The sequence below is a fragment of the Lissotriton vulgaris genome, chromosome 9 (genome assembly GCF_964263255.1).
Source record: "Lissotriton vulgaris chromosome 9, aLisVul1.2, whole genome shotgun sequence".
NCBI lineage: Eukaryota > Metazoa > Chordata > Amphibia > Caudata > Salamandridae > Lissotriton > Lissotriton vulgaris.
The window spans coordinates 33,314,934-33,333,658 of NC_141697.1; the positions used below are offsets into that span (position 1 = coordinate 33,314,934).

The window sequence follows — 18,725 nt, forward strand, 5'->3', positions numbered from 1 at the left end:
TTTTCATGGGGTCAAAACCCCTATATTTATACTACTAAATCCTTTGTCTCAAAGGTGCAGGCAAGGTAAGAACCAGATACCTCTTAAATCGAGGGCGATGACGCGCAGCGTGTGCGCGCAGCGTGTTCGCCGCAGCCACGCCGGAGTCACGCCAGAGTCCAGTCCGTCTGCGCCCGTCCGCGCTGAGGCCGGGCTGGACGGCTGGACTACTAGCCAAAATAAGGTAGGCGCCCTTGTCTTGAAATATTCTTTACAGGATGTATTGCGGCTTAAGCCCTCTCCTGCCCCATGCTTTCATCGGTATAGACCTGAGTAACTCTCTACACGTCCAGGTTGTGCTTGCTTTCAGAGAGATGCGGATGAGCCTAAGCTCTCTCCCCCTCCTGCTCCTCCGGAGCCTCGCCCTTTTTCAGCACTCAAAAGTCCTAGCGAAACTGGTCTTCTCCTCAATGCTCGCTCGCTTATTAAAAATAATATCGTTTTTAAGGAGCTTGTGTTAGATAAAACACCATCCTGGGTTTTTATCACGGAGACCTGGGCCAAAGATTCTTCTGGCCCTGATCTGGTCGAAGCGGTCCCTGAGGGCTATTGCTTAACCCGATATGACAGAATAGGCCGTGTTGGCGGTGGCCTGGCTATTTTGTATCAGGACAAATTCCACTGCCATACTATACCCCTTTCTGACCCCAAGGATGTTCTTCAGGTTTTATATTTTTCCCTATCTGACTCTGCCAACCCTGCATTCAATGGAATCTTGGTCTATCGCCCCCCTGGCCCAAGAGCAGGCTTCGGGCTGAAACTGATGCAGGTTCTGGAACCCTACTTTGGCCGACAAAATCTTACTATTCTGGGCGATTTTAATTTCCACCTAGAGCTATTGGAGGCTCACGATACTATCTCCTTGGTGGAAATAATGTCAGCCTGTGGTCTCACCCAATTGGTAAATGGTCCTACCCACCGAGCGGGGCATACGCTCGATGGAATCTTTTCTAACGACCCTAGGCTGACAGCTACCAACCCTTTCCACCTTTCTTGGTCGGACCATCTGGCCGTTCCCTTCAATATGACTTATCTGACACAGGATTTTGTCAAAAGGGCCTCGAGCACTATGGAAGTACGAAGGAACCTTAAAAAGATCAGGGAAGACTCTTTCCATCCATGGACATCTAGTCTGTCCATTCCTTGGGAGGTGGACACCTCCACAGCGGTTTCTATATACGAAAACATCATTTCGGAGGCCCTAGAGGAGTTGGCTCCAGCTAGGTCTTGTTACTCTGCCAGGAAAAGACCTTCAGCTCCCTGGTTCTCTGAACAACTACGACTTCGTAGACAGGAAGTAAGGAGGCAGGAACGCCTATGGCACTCTAGCTGGGCCCCTAAGGATAGAGAAGCTCATAGGGTCCTGCTTAAAAACTACAAATTGGAAGTGATTAAGACCAAGCAGGAATATTTCACGGCACTCACTTCCTCACTTTCATTTCCTAGAGAACTTTTTAGGATTGTTGATTCCCTTACTTCCCTCCAGACCCCGGATCCTGTGGTTGCCTCACAGGACCTGTGCAACAAGATAGCTGCCTTCTTTCAGTCAAAGATCGCGGACATCTACACTGCTTTGGAGGTCCAAAAATCCTTGACCGCCGTACCCTTGCTGCCTGCTCTTTCTGAGCCCGTTGATGCTGAACCATCTCAACATCAGGATCTGGTATCCTTTCCTCCTCTTTCCTGTCAGGATCTTAAAATCCTGCTTGATAAAACCAAATCTGGCTCTCCGCTGGATGTCTGCCCGCTAAAGATCCTCAAGCAGTGCAGAGAATCTCTCCTTCCCCCTCTGGTCGACATCATGAACAGGGCGATGAAGGAAGGCATTTTTCCCCAGCAGTGGAAGAATGCTGCAGTAAAACCGTTGCTTAAAAAGCCTTCTCTGGATCCTGGGTTGTTAAAAAACTTTCGCCCCATCTCTCTGCTCCCGGCTCCCGCAAAGATGCTAGAAGCCCATCTGAACAAACATCTGGCTGCATTCGTGGAGAGCTCGGGCTGTTTGGATCTTTCCCAGCATGGATTCAGGAGGGAGCATAGCACCGAGTCTGCCCTCACCATAGTGCTGGATAATATCCGCACCAGGGTTGATGAGGGCCAGACCTCCCTCCTGATCCTTCTAGATCTCACAGCGGCCTTCGACACCCTATCTCCCGCGGTGTTAACATCTCGCCTGAGGGAGATCGGGGTCTGCGGGTCCTCCCTGGGACTCCTTTCCTCTTTTCTCGATCACAGAGAACAAAGGGTAATGCTGGGATCGTTTCTATCTCCATCCCTGTCTGTGCAATGTGGGGTCCCTCAAGGGTCAGCGCTTAGTCCTACCCTTTTCAATATCTATGTGACCCCCCTTGCCAGACTCATTAGATCTTTTGGGATGGAGGTAGTCTCCTACGCGGACGACACCCAGATCCTAGTCTCTCTCTCCCAGTCAGTTACGTCAACTGCCGCCAATTTTAGATCTTGTATGGAGGCAGTTGGCCAGTGGATGATTCACAACTCACTAAAACTGAATGGGGAGAAGACGGAGGTGATGGTTTTTGGAGGAAAAGAAACGATCTGGTCGGCTGAGTGGTGGCCGAACTCGCTGGGCTTATGTCCCGAGCCCACCTCGTCAGCAAAAAACCTGGGAGTCATGATCGACCCCACCCTTAGTATGTGCCAACAGGTCAACAGGACTGTATCGACCTGCTGGGGGATTATCCACATTCTAAGGAAAATTAGGCACTATTTGTCACCCCAGGCGAGAAAGCAACTTGCTGTCGCACTTCTGGGCTCGCGACTGGATTACTGCAATGCGCTGTATGCAGGACTGAACAAGAGTCAGCTACAGCGCTTGCAGGTGGTCCAGAACGCGGCAGCGAGATTTGTCCTTGACCTACCTAAACGTGCCTCTGCCACCGAAGCCCGAAAACAGCTTCACTGGCTCCCCGTTGAGGACCGTATCCTTTTTAAATCCATGTGTATGGTGTACAAAGCCCTATCTAAATCCAGCCCGACAGGCATGGGATCGATCCTCTCAATATAACCCCAGCAGGAATCTTCGCTCTATTCACAAACTTCTTCTCTCTGTACCTCGTGTTAGAAAAGCAAGATGGGGAGGCAAGGCCTTTTCTAATTTGGCACCTAAATGGTGGAATGCCCTCCCTTTGGAAGTAAGGTCCCGCCCCACTCTACAAGCTTTTAGATCTGCTCTAAAGACCCACCTTTTTACACGTGCATACCCCTAGTGGTGCTCTGCAAACTTTCTGATTTGGTTTTGATAGGCGCCTTGACACCTTCGGGTTTAGTTTGCGCGATACAAGTTGCTTAATAAATAAATAAATAAAATACCACTGGTTCAGGAGCACTTTGTTTTGCTCAGTTCTCCTCTCTATTCACAGGACAGGCCAGGGACATCAGAAGCACCATAGGAGGTGGAGCCAGGATTTTGGAGGGAAGGCACAGCCCTATTCAGGTCCCAGGGCGTTGGACCTGGCCTTGTGGCGTGGTTCCCCCCGTTCCTCAGCTCCCAGTTTGCCCAGCCCCGTACTCAGAAACCCCTGGCTGTCCTGCCCATGTCCGACCAAACGCCTGCGACCCGCATGGCCTGTCCCTGGCCACCTTACCAGCCCGCGCGCCCCAAACCTGCAAGGCCCCATAGGCTCACCGGCAGCCATTTTCCCTTCCCGAGATCCCTGACTCCATGGGCTTAGCATGACCCCAGCTCCAGCGAAGCTTAGGCTCCAGACGCGCCAGCCCCCGTTGGGAGGGTGAGGGCTACCCTAGTGAGAGAAGACAAGGAGTTTCGATGGCATCTCCGGCCTCCCCTGAGAGACTGGTTTCTGTCACACCTCTGGTCTTGCCCTGGGGGCCAGTTTCGATTGCACCTCTGGCCTCCCCGAGTGCTGGCTCCAGACCTGCTGGGCGTCTAGGAATTCCCGGACGCATCCTCAAAGGGATCAAAGAACCAACCGCCGGACCTCACCAACGGGCCGCCCCCAAAGCCTCGGACCTCTGCCTGCGAGGGTCCGGACATCAAAGGGCCCCTGGACTATATCAAGGCCCGCCCCTGAACTAGCGGGCAGTTGTATCCTGGACAAGAAAGCCCTGCTGATCTGATCGCGGCTGCCCTTGGGGAAAACTGAACTTTTTAACTCTTCGAGCCCTGCTGACGCTGTCGCGGCTCATCCCTGGAACTGGAATCGGAGCCCTGCTGACCTAGTCGCGGCCCAAGCTTGAATCCTAAAGACCTCAACGAACATCCTGAGCCCTGCTGTAGTGGTCGCGGCTCCTCACGAACTACCCTCCGATTCGAGCCCTGCTGACGCCGTTGCGGCTTGAGGAGTACTCTGGTCCGGCTGGACTATCGACGCTACCAACACGAATTGAGTCAACCTCAAGTGAGTAGGACACCCAGTGCGACTACCATCTTCCGTAACCCCCGGCTCGAGGATTGAGAGCTGTGCGCAGGGTACGCTACATACTGGCCTTAGACTGAGACTGTCCCGCTACCCCCTTCCAGAAGCCTTGAGACTTTTACGATCCTTCGATCGTGTGTACGTAAGAGTGCTAATTCCTTTTACCTGTTTATAAAGAACTTGATATCGAAAACCTACGGTGTAGTGTCTGTTCATAAGTGTGGTGTGGTCCTCGTGTGTACGATTCGATACGAGGTCCTCCCCGGTGGGGATTCCTCGTTAGGGATCGGCATTATTGGTGGGTGAGGCGGGTCACAGGAGAGTCTGGTAGACATAACCTGGCCTCTGGGATCGCCCCTTCCAACACAGGTGCAACTCCTCCCTCCCATCTACATGCAGATCTCCCTATTCACCAGCGGGCAGACCCATCCTGGCTCCTGGAGCCAAGCACACCAGCCAGCTCCTGTCAATCACAAGCCAGACATGCAATTCACATCAGGCAAGCAGACACTGCACACAGAAATGCCAACTTCTAAAAGTGGCACTTCTCCACTAGTCACAATAAATCTGCGCACACCACTGCGTAGCATTTATTCTCACGAGTTCGCACATATTAAACTCGCCCCAGCACTTGTCTCATATCAGGAATTACCATGGAGACACATTTCCCCAAAGCATTCCTACGGGAGTGCAGACCAATCTCACCACACGCACTCAGAGCGCACGCACTTAACACTGGGCCACAGTGCTAAAGTGCGCTGAGGCCACAAATCAACTATCAGGTCATAGCTCAAGGCAAAAAAATTCAGTGGTGAACCTGCCAAAAGGGCAAAGTACAACACTACCCCAGAGTGAAGTGCGAGAGCACACCTCCAAAAGACCAAAGTCACCAGAAAGAGGGAGGCTAGGTGGAAAGAAACTATATGAAAAGGTCTTCGCAGAGTGGGGAGGATGGGTGGGCGTTAAGGAATCTGCGGCTAGACCGTCTCTTCCAGATATATTGTTACTGAAGGTAACTAACTCTTCCATCTAATACAGATATCTAGCTGCAGACTCCTTAACTTAGAATAGATATCAAAGCCATGCCCTATACGAGGGTCTGCGAAACAACCATCATGATCCAGGAGAACATATTAGTCAAGAGGCTAATGAAAAAAAAACTGTGGAAACCGCAATGCCAGGACAACAGGCATCAGACCCATGACCCAACTTAAGGAGCTTAAACATGGGATGGTAAAGACACCAAATCCAACGAGGGAGGGTGTGAGACCTCTCTCGCCCAAACAGAGGAAAGTTCAGTGCCAACGTATAACAATGCAGCGAGACCTTCAAACAAGGATCCAGGCATTGGTCTCTAAAACCCAAGAGGAACGAAGTGCCAAGGGTCAAAACAGGACAGCGGTAGAGCATACCGCCTGAACACACCACAGTGGAAGCCACAAGAAACAGGGGACACAGTCGGAAGACTGTCCACCAAAGAACCAGAGCCGCAGCATGAGGCCTGTGGGTGGAAGAAAAAACACCTTCATGTGTACTGCCTAGGACATGTGACAACAGTGGCAGGGCCAAGCCCAGAGCCTAGTGCCAACAGACAGCTGAGCCACCATTTGAGCAAAAGCTCAAGAGGTAGGCATGAAGCCAAACGAGTTAAAAGGCACCACTGAGTGGATAACCTGCAAGGCTATTAACACACAGAGGACACTATCCTGAAGGAAAGAGTAAGCAAAAATGTATGACACTAAGGCGCAAAAAAAAAAAAAACTTGGTATACGAGCACCCCAGTGGCGTGTAGAATCCACAATATACACACAAGAGACAGGAATGTCGACACCTACGTGGAGTGACTAAATCCTAAATAGGGGAGTAATGCAAGCGGCACCAGTGTTCTGCATAACAGGTCCCCGAGGGGGAAGAATCCTGTTCTCCCGTGAGACAGTGGAAACATAAGACCACAAGACTGCCCATAAAGGATAGAAAGAAGGCATAGACAGAAGCCTGGTGCCAAAAGCCTGCACTGCCAAAGACCGACACAGTCTTCCAAAATGGAGAACGTTGAGAAAACACACAGTAATGCTACCTAAAGAAGCACCTGTGACATAATGGGAGTAGGAACTCGCACCAAAAAAAAACATCAGGAGTGGATCACAGATCCAGAGGCAGAAAGGCATAGACCAGAGCCCCTCCTTGAGAACTAGAATATGCACAGAACAGACCAATACTATCGATCTCAACAGAGGAGACATCCTACAACAGTAGGAAGAGTCAGCTTGTGCCAAAAGTTCCCGGGCAAAGAAGAGTAGCAATAGGAGAGCCAAAAAATACCCCACATAGGGTAAGGCACAACCCTACAAAAGAAGGGCCCCTCATGAGACAAGCTGTTAGGCAGAGGCTCCAAAGAAAGTTAAACACAGCATAACCAGCTGTACAAGAATAAGTAAACACGCGGAGCAGCCACCCAACCCAGTACATCTGCAGGCCACAACGGGTAACAAAGCCATACATCTACAGGAGGAGCCTGACAGCCGAATCAACAAGGGCGTCAAAAAGAGTGACCCTATCAAATAGTATATCTTTAAGCCGCTCCTGAACATGCTCTGGTAAAATGCAACCACGTGTAGCGGCGTATGGCAACCAACCTAGCCATTGTACGACCCACAGTGTCCGCGGTATCCATGGCAGACCCGATGAAAAGTGGCCATCACGGATTAGGCGGGGCAGATCGGCACGAGAGATCCCCGGGGATGAGCCGGTGAACAGCATCCAAAAGGGGAAATGTAGCAAGAGCAAATACATACAACACGTTGAGGGACCGGAGTCCCGAGCTGGTGGGTGCAAACACATCGCAGCCCTATGACTCCAACCACAGAGACTCGCGAGTGGGAGGATGCAACGGAACAGGAGTGACAGAGAGCTTCCTGAAGCACAAGTCCTCCAGCTCCAGGATGGTGGGTCAAACAGGCGGGGTCAGTGGGAGCTAGCTGATGTGCCATAGCACGATCCACGGGGTGCCCCGAGGAGGGCCGTGCCCATGTTCCGAGAAGGATGTCAAACAATGACTCAGCAAAAAGGTAACAATGGTTCCATGTTCCCCTCGCCCTGGTGGAGAATAGCCAGCAAGGCTTCGGAGGACAAGAGACCGAGGGCAGTTCCATCCTCAAAATGTCTGCAGCCCTGCTAAGAACCCAGATGAACGTTCACTAGGGGGAGGGGGGAATGCTTACCTGCGGTGACTCTAGTGTCAGAGTCAGGAGCGAATGACTGCAATGGTGCCTGAACCGGCCCTGCCGCGTGGACGGCTCCACTGGAAAAGGAGACCTGGGTCGCAAGGGGTCCGTTTGGGACATCCGGGCGGACAGCAGCTTCATGTTGCAAACATTGCACTCCACGGAGATATGGCGCTCTCCCAAGCACCATGTACAGAGTTTGTGATGGTACGTCGCAGAAATCTGTCGCGAGCACGATCGGCAAGGTTTAAAGCCCACATGGAGCATCGAACACACTGTTCCTGGAAGCCAAAGGGTGTCGAAAAGGCCTGTATTACACCATAACAGGCCAGAGGTATTACTTTCCCGGATCAGTTTGGACGTGGAAAAGAAAAACTGACATTAGCACGCCAGGAGGGGAGTATATGGCTCCACTGACGCAATTCCGTGGACGACGTCAGGACAGAGCCGGGATGCGCCACCTCCCAGCATGCAGAGGTATTGCTGGGGGAAAAGATTTTCCGGATCCAGTCGGACGCCTGGGGGGATATTCTAAGTTAAGGAATCTGCAGCTAGATGTCTATCAGATGGCTAGAGCGGTCAACCATAGAGCTGGGGGACCGGGTTAGAGTATGAAGGGACGCTCAACATACTGCGATTCTGGACAGATCACTTAAACTCCCAGTGCCTAACAAAAATGAATGTGTTAGTCTGTCACACAACTGGTGCTCATGTAGAGAGCTCCGATACAGTCGGGTCTAGTTTGCGCTATATAAAACTCCACCCAAATAAAAAAAAGAATCAGCACTCAATATGACCGTAGTAAATAGATCACTTGCCAACAAGGCACTATCGTATAACAGTTCCATCCATACAATGGCACATGCACTATACTGCGGACGTGGGCCATTATGCAAAAAGTTCAAGGAAATCCTTAAAGACTTACTTTTCTGGGATGTGGATACCCAATCGCAACATTTCTTCCTGAAAGACATCTTTATTGTTGCATATTGTACACCTGAAGAAAAACACTCCAGCGCTAAGAGCTTGGTACTGTGGAGAGAGAACAGACCGACATCAAGGCATTGGCAAACAACTGATCCACTCTATTAAACACCAGGAGCAACACATACTACCCCAGGTTACAGACAGGATACACTACTAAACAGGATTAAATAGTAGGCCCACTGGCTTAAAATTTTTTACCACCCGACCATTTCACACAGGAAGCCACTAATGCAACTGAGCCTACTAGGTCTAGCTGGCAAGAGTGAAAGAATAAAAAAAATAAAAAAATTGATCTGCCGTTCCAAACCCCCATTTCGAATGCATCATAAATGGGTTCAACAGCTCACCTACAGCGGACAGCTTTCAACTGCTTTCTTTAAGCTGCCATTACAAATTGCAATATAAAGGGAAGCCAACCACATCATGGAATCACAAAGGTATTAGAATTGGGCAGTCAGAATTACTGATACATAGGTTTGCTGCAAAGACCCTGACAGCACATTCTCCGTTTTTTTTCAAATTGGTCTTCTCCTGCTTTGGTGGCATGAGACTACACTCCCTAAGGGGGTACTTGGGGAGAACAAAAGACGGCAAGAATGTGTTAATCCTTCCTGAATACTATCAATATGCACAACTACATGGCAGAGCCTACTCATCACTCAAAAGTAAAAACACACGAGATGGAAACAAACTAAGCAGGAGGGCTGAAATCTGACCCTGGAAAACGAGTCAAGAAAAAGCAGACTATTACATTACAACTTTGACATTTATGTACGATGAGGTCTCCAGCACTTTATATGCTTCTTGTGAGTGGACGTCGGCAATCAATCGAGCTGGTAACATGGAAATGGGTTAGTATCTAGTGTAGAAGCGTGAAGCCCAAGCACACTGCAGATAAGGTTTACTTTTTTTTATTTTAATACAGATGCTTATCCAACACCAATTCTTTGAGGCAGTGACAAAACCACAACACCAATCTACTCGGAGGTTGTTTACCTTAGGATCTCTGAACACAGCTAGGCAGTCTGCTTCTCTACAGGTTTGCATTTCTTTGCTCACTCTTGCTCAAATCTAGGCAGTCTTTCCAGCCCCATAGGTGAATCGTGGATGTCAAGTCCTAGACTTGTGGGAGGCACATGGCACAGGCTGGAAAACTTGCCTAGCAGAAAGTCCTGCATTTGAACACGGGTGTCCAACTCCATTATCCCAGAGACAGAACTCTGCCGTAAGAAAAAGGCCTATATAAAACTAGGTTTGTTGGGGACCACAATATCCACGCGATATCAGAGAATGCGGAGAAACCATAGACCAGGCTTCTCATCCTGCAACCTTAGTGCTCTCGGTGCACAAATGCACATGGATGGCATTGGCCCAATCCTTCCTGGAAAAATCAACAAAAAAGTCTGTAAGGGGGTATAAAGTCATACCCTTGTGAACAATAGTGGGATGAACATAAAGGAGAGTGCCCTAGAAAAAAGGTATTTAATCAATACTGGTCACACTTCAGGACCCAATTGTGCACATCTCTCTTGCTTTCATAACTGGTTTCAAACAAACATCTGCCCTCTTAGGCATAAAGCGAAAAACCAGATTAGAAGGAAGAGCACCTTTATTCATTCTCCATTTCTTACACACTCGCCCATTCCTACATGCAGGTTTACTTAGCCTAGGGCAGAGATAGATGTGTATAAAGACAACTCCTTAAAAAGTAGCAAAGAAATGCCATAGAGGAGACAATAGTCCGAGAAATGCAGCCATGTGGGAAAAATGGCTTTCCCTGGGTAACCTAGGAGCCTACTGTTGCCAAGTCATCCTGTGCCCTGGGCAACCCCCCAACTTTTTGCTGAATGGTACTGTTGGCAACTGACTGACCCAGGGCTCTGCCTAACCAGGGCCAGTGCTAAGCTGAAAGACATTAGAATACAGTTAAAACAGTTCAGAGGCAAGATGGCGGCCGGTCAGCTGGCCGAGTGAGCTGGTGTTCGCGTTGCTCTCTCTCTCCAGGAGCTGCCCGTGTTTGATGTATGCGCGAGGCGTCTAATGGACACCGGACTGGTAGCGGCTCATTGCCGTTCTGCAAATCGGCTTGTATAGGATGTCCTTTGAAACGGACTTTGCTGCGCTGTGGTTTAAGCAGGACCCTCCTCATGCATCAGTGGATACGTTACCTGCGGTCTGCACAGCCTCGCAAAATGCCCCCGAAGGCTCAATCAAAGAGCCTTCCACGGGCAGTGGCGAAGTCCACTGCCTCAGCAGCAGGACTAGCGAAGTCTTCTTCAGCTGTTGCCGCATCTCTAACAGCCTAACAGACAGCCCTGGCAGTCCCAGATATCCTGAAGAAGGGGCAGACTGGGGCCGGCAAAACATCAAAGGTGGCAATTCCAGTACTGGCAATGTTCAAACCGCGGCGCTTGGCAGGAAAAGGTGCAGGGAAAGACGCGGTACCTCTCATGTCTGTAACGGAGCTTGCAGCTACAGGTGGAACAGTTGATACTGGTAAGACAGACGCTGATGTGTTTTTTCTAGGACCCCGATCAATATTGTGACCTTATGCCCCTATACGGCTATATTCAATAAATATCCCTATAATGGCATAATAATCAGAGCCATATTTCAGTAACTCGCCTCTGCAGTCCATGACACAGCAGAATCTACTTCCTTAGATTCCTAGAGAGCACACAGTTCTTTCGACACACCAAACCCCCAGCAACCTGGGAAAGCCCAGCTTGCTTTGTTTTGATTAGTAATAGAACTCCTGCGAGCACTGTAAGACATCTTTATTGACGTCTTATGTCCAAATCTTATGTCAAACTCTGCACCTTTCAGGTATAAATATACCAACGTTGCCTTAAGCAAACACACAGTGGTGAATACTGGAGCAGAACAGCTGTCCCCTTGCAGAGAGCGCAGCAGATACGAGAAGCCCACGGACGCTGCCCCTCCTCTTTGACGCGCTGAGAAAGACGCTGTCTTTTCTCCTGCCGAGAAAATCCAGCTCCGGCGTTTCCAGCCTACCCTTGCGGGTGACAGGGATATCGGGTCCTGAGAGGGAGATACCACACCTCCTACATTCTATTCCAAAGGTACGGTGCTGACTAAACCCTTAGAGAGAATTATTGAATCAAACTCTTGGCAAAACCAACTTAACCTGCTACTTACTTACTCCCTCCCACATATTAGGCTTAGGTCAGGTACACCGGGGTAGGCGTAGTTAGTAGCACCAGTTGAGGTCGTTAGCCAATGTATATATGAATGTATATATTGTATATATTTTATTCATTTTAACCTTCTTATGGCTAAGAAACCATATCAATGCTTTTAGAGTATTATTTCATAATACTCCTTTTACTGTATGTACTTTACATTAAGTATTGCAATTGTGGCAATCCATTTCTCTTGCATGAGAAGAAAGACTGTTCAATAAATCATACCCTTTCTTCTCTGCACTCTGGTGAAACTAAGAACGCACGTCTGACTGAGTGAAATAGCGGTCTATTGTTTCACACGACTCTAGAGATTGACTTATTCTGGGGAGCAAAGTTGTCATGTTTATGCGGTTGTCGGAAGCTGAATCCCTTCTTGTCTGAGCCAGGGAAGCTGATCCCTTACTTGTCAGTCAAGAAAGTTTCCAGTGACCTCTGAGCTAGTTGGCGCAAACCAAAATTAAGTCTAACATAGTCAGTAGAGACCTAGAAGACCGCAATCCTACGTCTACGCTGCTGTTCATGTTATTCCAATGTGCAGGGCCTATAGGGAAAATAGGAACTACACTACAACGCAGGCACGCTGTTCCCTTCTCCGGTGGCAGTGTGCGGGAAGGAAGGTGGGGGGCAGCCTGGAACTTTCAATACACAAAAAGATAACGTACAGGCTACGAATAACCATGAGGTGGCTCCCCCAGGCAATGACTCTGTTTTGAGTTTGGAGGTTAAAACAAAGGGGGTTCTGGGAGATTTAGTTCTGCAGGGCCCAACACCGCAACCACAGATTGTAGTCTACCATAACACCTCTCTGCAGACACCTGCACCATCCATAAGCGCTGATGGCAATCCAGATGGGGACAATTTTTTTTATTTATCAGAGAACACGGGGTCTTCAGTAGAGGACATCGGGTTGGATAAAGACTGGATTGACGACGATGAGGGCAGCGACTCGGGCGATTGGCGTACTAATGAGATATTGAACTCCATCTCTATGACCAATGGCCTTTCTACAATCCGCAAGGCGCCTCAAGATCCTACCACAGTTGCCGGCTCTATGGCTTGGGATTATTCGTTTTCTAATCAGTCCGCGACACAAGCCGTGGATCATGAACAAGCTCCTTAACCCTTGGTTTCGAATACTGGCTCTCCCCCAACAGAGATTTTGTTGGCCATAATATACCAGACTATTATGGCCCACAGAGAAGAGACGCGCCAAGACAGCGCCCGGGCACAGGGGGCCTGTCATAGGGTCCAAAATTCATTGCGCAGGGTCATTAAGACTTGTACAGACATAGCTTCCAGGGTTACGGAGGCAGAAGCAAGGATTTCCACGCTGGAGGACGATTTTGTGGCGCAAAAAAGCACGGTGGATGAAATTCAGCTGCAGAGGGCGGACATTCAAGCAAAGCTTATTGACATTCAGAACCGGGCTCGGAGGAATAATTTAAGAATACTGGGGGTTCCCGAGGGGGAGGAAGGGTCAGACATTCACCAGTTCGTGGTGGATTTATTTACAGAAGCGTATCTCTGAAGTAAGGGATTGGGACTGGCGTCTGGAGATCCAACGCGCCCATCGCTTCCCTTTTAAATTAACGCACCGCCCGGGTCAAGCAGAGAGTAGGCCTCGCGCTATTATGATATGCATGCAGAACTTTATAGCAAGAGAAAAAATGTACGATTTGGCCAGGCCCGATAGACAAAGGTCGGGGAAAGGTTGTCAGTTTTTTAAGGCCGGACTTCTGTCCGTCCACGGTAGAACGGAGGTGGCAGCTCCGTCAATTGATTAATCCCTTTCAGTCTAAGGGGGCGCAGGTATTTCTGCTTTTCCCATCCAAGCTTAAAATAGTTTACCAGGGTCAGACCAGGTATTTTGAGTCCGAGATTCAGGCCAAAGCCTTTTTGGATACCTTGAAATAAAGCAGTAAGTTTAGGGCTTTGGTTACTGTCTGTCGGGCTACTCCTCAGGTTATTAGTAGGGTCTTAGCCACTCAGAGTTGAAAAGTAAAAAATGGGTTGTTTTTTAGATGTCGCTACTAGAGAGATGTGCTCTTGCTGGTTAATTTGGTTGGTGCACGGGTGGCGGCAGCACGGGGGGGGGGGGGGGCGGGGGAGGCGCTCATACCAGTCTCCTTATCCCTGGAACCTCGGTTCCTGCCTAGCGTGGGGGGTGGTAGGGGTAAGGGGAGGGGGGGGGGTGTTGAAGGGGGGGTGGAGCGGGTGGGTGGGGGTTGGAGTTGGGGCACACAAAAATAAAAAGCTTGAATGTTTTTTTCTATTATGGCAGACATGGCAATGTTGTATTACACCAAAGAAGAATTGTAAACTTGATGTTTCTGGTAAAAAAGAAAATTTTTAATGGCGTCAGTTAGGATAAGCATAGCATCATGGAACGTATATGGTCTAAACAATGGGAAAAAGCGCGCTCTTTTTGCAAGGGTAATTCAGGCATTGCATTTAGAAGTGTTGTGTCTGCAGGAGACTCATGTCCCCTTGAATAGGAGGGAATGCCTTAAAATCCCAGGGTTTGAACTAATCGCATGCTCACAGCAGTCCTCCATGATACGAGGTGTTGCAATTTTAATGAAACGGGGACTGGGCTCTAGCGTAAGATCTAGTCAGGATCCCGGGGGAGATGGGCAATAGCTCAGCTGTTGGTTAATGGTTTACCTCTGACGATTTGCACAGTGTATAGCTCCAACTTGGATGACCCTGCGGTATTAGAGTATCTTAATGTTGAATTGGCTATGTGGCCTCGGCCTATATGTTTATGTGGGGATTTAAATATTAATTTACCTGCAAGTTTCAATGTTGTAGGGAGGCAGAGTTATGCAGGATTAAAACCCAGAGTATACAGGGCTTTGCAAGGGTTAGTTCAAGAACATCGTATGATTGACCTTTGGTTTCACCATTGCAAGAACTTCGATGGTTCTACATATTTCTCAGCTCCCCATAAAAAAAATGGTCCGGCTCGACTACTTTTTAGTTTCAAGTCAATTGGCAGAAACCACTACAATTTCTATGTCTCCCAAAGTATTCTCGGATCATAACTTACTATCAACTGCTCTTTCACAGGATCTACTAGTGTTCCCAGATCCTGGACGTTTGAAAGGAAGCTGTTGGTGGAACCATCATATTTTGCTCATATGAGATTTTGGCTTATTGAATTCTTGAATATTAATAGAGGTTCTGCCCCAAGGAATATAGTCTGGGATTCGTTGAAGGCTGCAGTTCGGGGCGAGACCAAAAGCTTTTCACTCTTTCGCCAGAAGCAAATTAGGGAAACAATCAAGCTACACATGGACTGAGTCATGCAGAGGTCCAGCTTACAGCGGCGATTACCGGGGGACTCGACATATCCCATTTGCAGTTACAGGTTGCATGCATTAAAGCCTCCCTGCTCGAGTTTCTTGGCCAGGACCTTGCAGCCAAATACTTACAGTTTCGATCTAGGATGTTTGAGCATGGTGAGAGATCTGGCAGGGTCCTGGCCAAGCGGCTCCATCAGCGAGGCCTGGCTAATGGCATAGATAAGATCCAGGACGAACACTGAACTATTCAAGATACCCCGGAGGGTGTGTTGTCAGTTTTTCACAACATTTTACCATACTTTGTATACTGAGGAAATCAGGGCAGGCACGATAGAATCAGAGTTTGGTCCTTTTATTGAGGAACTCAGCACCTCAAGAATATCGGTACAGCAAAATGAGATTCTTGCAGCACCTATTGAGTGGAAGGAGGTAGAGGCAGCTTTAAATTTGTTAGCTAGTGGTAAGGCAGCTGGCCCAGACCTTATCCCACTGGAATTCTATAATATATTCAGGGTGGAGATAAAGGATGATCTCTTAACAACTCTGAGGGATGCACAGCAGGGTAGGATTCCAGATTTTTGGCGGTTTACTACAATTATCTTGCTGAAAAAAAAGGACAAACCGGAGCTGGACACTGCCTCTTTCCGCCCAATCTCGCTCATAAATGCTGATATTAAGCTTTTTTCGAAAATACTAGTGGCAAGATTGGCGAAAGTAATTACCCCCATAGTCTCCATCCTGCAACACGGATTTATTCCGGGAAGAGACACAGCGGACCATGTGCGTCGGGTTATAGCCCTTCTGGACTGCGCTCAGGCTACGCATACTCCCCTCGGCGCAATCCTGTTAGAAGCCGAAAAGGCGCTTGACAGGGTTGCGTGGGGCTTTCTTTGGAGGGTTCTTCTTGGAAGGGGTTTTGTCATAGCTTTATTTTAGCATTGCAGTCATTGTATATTGCTCCTCGTGCAACCCTGTCTTTATCTGGCTCACAATCAAGACCGTTTGATATTAGCAGGGGCACCCGCCAGGGGTGTCCTTGTTAGCCTCTTTTATTTGCACTTTATATCGATTTATTTATCAATAAACTGGAACTCACTTAATATTCCTCCTGTTAAGGTAAATCTAGTTGAATTTAAAGTATTGGCGTATGCCGATGACCTTATTGTTCTTACTAGTAATGTCCTATCGACCTTTCCAGACATTAAGGAACAGGCGGATTATTTTGGACGTATCTCAGGGTACAATCTTAATGTCCAGAAAACGCAGGTAATCCAGTCTTCTACTATGGGTTTTTCTGATGCACCAATTGTACAATCCCCAACTTACCTGGGCGTCAAAATTACGGCGGCGGTAGAGCAGATACCGGAAATGAACATTTCACCTATAATAAGTACTGTTAACTCCACTCTGCGCAGGTTAGACAATTTACACCTTTCGCTTTTTGGCAGGAGGAACGAACTTAAAATGCTCATCCTAACAAAATTTCTATACATCTTTAGCACTATCCTGCTGGAATTTACCCAGACTAGTCTTAACAGTGCAGAAAGATGCTGTAATAGATTTTTGTGGAGTTATCGTCAGCCCAGAAGGGCTGCTAAATGGAGGAGTTTACCACTGTAAAGGGTAGGGTGGGCAGTCCCCAGTCTCTTGCTGTACTATTGGGCTGCGTTTTTACAACATCTGGGTCAGCCAATTTTTGGTCAGCGATCTTCACTCACGCCGTCACTTAGCCTCCTCCCCTAACCCAATCTCAAATATAGAAGGACTAAGGGGATTCTCTTTAATCCTTGCGCCCAGTTACTATAAAAATACCAAGTTCAAGGTGGTCAAAGCAATGTACTCAATTTGGAGGAAGGTGCGACGGAGGTGGTTAATCCCCAATATTAACCTTTCCACACCTCTGGCTGCTGCTAGGTTGCTGCCCTCTATTTTCCAGGACGCAGTCACAATAAGGTGGGGATCGTATGGCATATTTACCTTGGGGGATTTGGCTTATGAGGGTAATATGGCTTCATTTACCCTCTTGAAAGAAAAGTTTGGTTTGGGCATGCATGAGTTTTTTAAATACTTACAGTTGCGTAGTTACATATCAAGCCTTCTGCATACTTCTCCGACTGCACTCACGAAAAATGTACTTATGGATCTAATTCGGAGGAAAGCGCGTATAGGGGCCCTCTATCAAAGTCTTGTGGCGGATCTCCCAGATCTTTCCTCCCAGTGCACGAAAATAGATCTTAAATTAGGAATAGTTGGTACAGATATTGGTCGGGCTTTGGAACTTGCAAATTCAGGTTTAATTTCAGGGAGCCTTCGTTCCCAAAGCTATATGGCCTTACTCTAATTGTATTACACCCCCAATAAAATATCTAAATGGGGAGGGGGAGGGGCCAAGGGTTGCCAGAGGTGTGCTTTGCCAGCAGCTACTGATGTACATATGTTTTTTTCATGCGCCAAATTAGATGAATTTATTCGTGATGTACAATTCTTCATCAATAATTCATTAAAAATTTCGGTTGAAATTACAGCAGAGCTGGTAATAACGGGTTCTGAGACACAAAGTGTCAGGTCAGTTTGGGAAGCTGCTATTCTTACTATTGCAATGGCATTACTACGGTTATGTATAACCTCTGAATGGATTAACCCGGTACCCCCCACCTTCCCGAATTGGAGAGCAAGGATCTTAGCTACCTATAATTTTAGAATCAGCTGTATTTTTGAGAAGTGGCAGGAAGAGAGGGGTGGGAAAATATCGGCACCATTTAAGCAGTGGTTGAATAATTATCCCTGTGATTGGCATGACCTGCCCTATAGGCCCCTAGTATATAATAGGGCAGGGGGATTGAAACTACCTAGAAGTCCCTAGTACCCTAGTGCATGTCAGTTTAGAGGCCAGCAGCTCTTTTTGCACTTGCATGTGTGCATTACTGAAGCCTGAGGTTCGTTTAAAAGCAGCCCTGGGTGCCAGTACTGCTTTTGAAAAGTAACTTGTGCCCAAACTCTACTTTGAGGTTTGGGGCACTTAAAATGGGATAACCTACACTGTTATGGCATATTAGACACCCCCAGGGTCTTCCATAGGTGTCCCAGGGGTGGGGGTCAGATATGTATACGGTACACCCTAATAAAATGTGTTTCTACATGCCTGGGTAAAGTGAAATTTCACATTCCACTCCCCACATTGTGGTAAAGTGCTGTTCAAATTAGACTTTGATGCTAGGAGCACTGTGGAGGGAGAATCTGCAATATTTCTACAGACTGAGAACCCCTAAAGTCTCCCCTAGTTGCACATGGGGTGGGGTTCCTGTAGATACAAGACAAGTACTTATAAAATATGTTTTTGTAAGTCCTGGTGCTGGAAAAATGGCCCAAGTCATTTTTCCCATTGCAAATCCCCTGTTACATAGGTTAACATGGTAGGAAGTTATTGATTAATAACTCTTAATAGGAGAGGGCTAGAAATACAATTCAAAGACTACCCAGAATGGTATTAATAAATCTAAAAATATATTGTTAAATTTCTCCTAAAGTGTACATACAAGAAGTTAATACGTTCTTGTTTGTAAGACCAAA

At 48.0% G+C, this 18,725-nt stretch overlaps 1 protein-coding gene across 3 annotated transcripts in view; it reads right to left on the reverse strand.

Annotated features, from left to right (window-relative positions):
- Positions 1-18,725, reverse strand: part of G2E3 (G2/M-phase specific E3 ubiquitin protein ligase) — a 446,104-nt gene that overhangs the window by 211,973 nt on the left and 215,406 nt on the right. For all 3 annotated transcript variants that reach the window (XM_086936985.1, XM_086936986.1, XM_086936987.1), the window contains exon 8: positions 8,583-8,689. In XM_086936985.1, the coding sequence (XP_086793111.1) occupies positions 8,583-8,689 (107 nt within the window). The remainder of the gene's footprint in view (positions 1-8,582; positions 8,690-18,725) is intronic.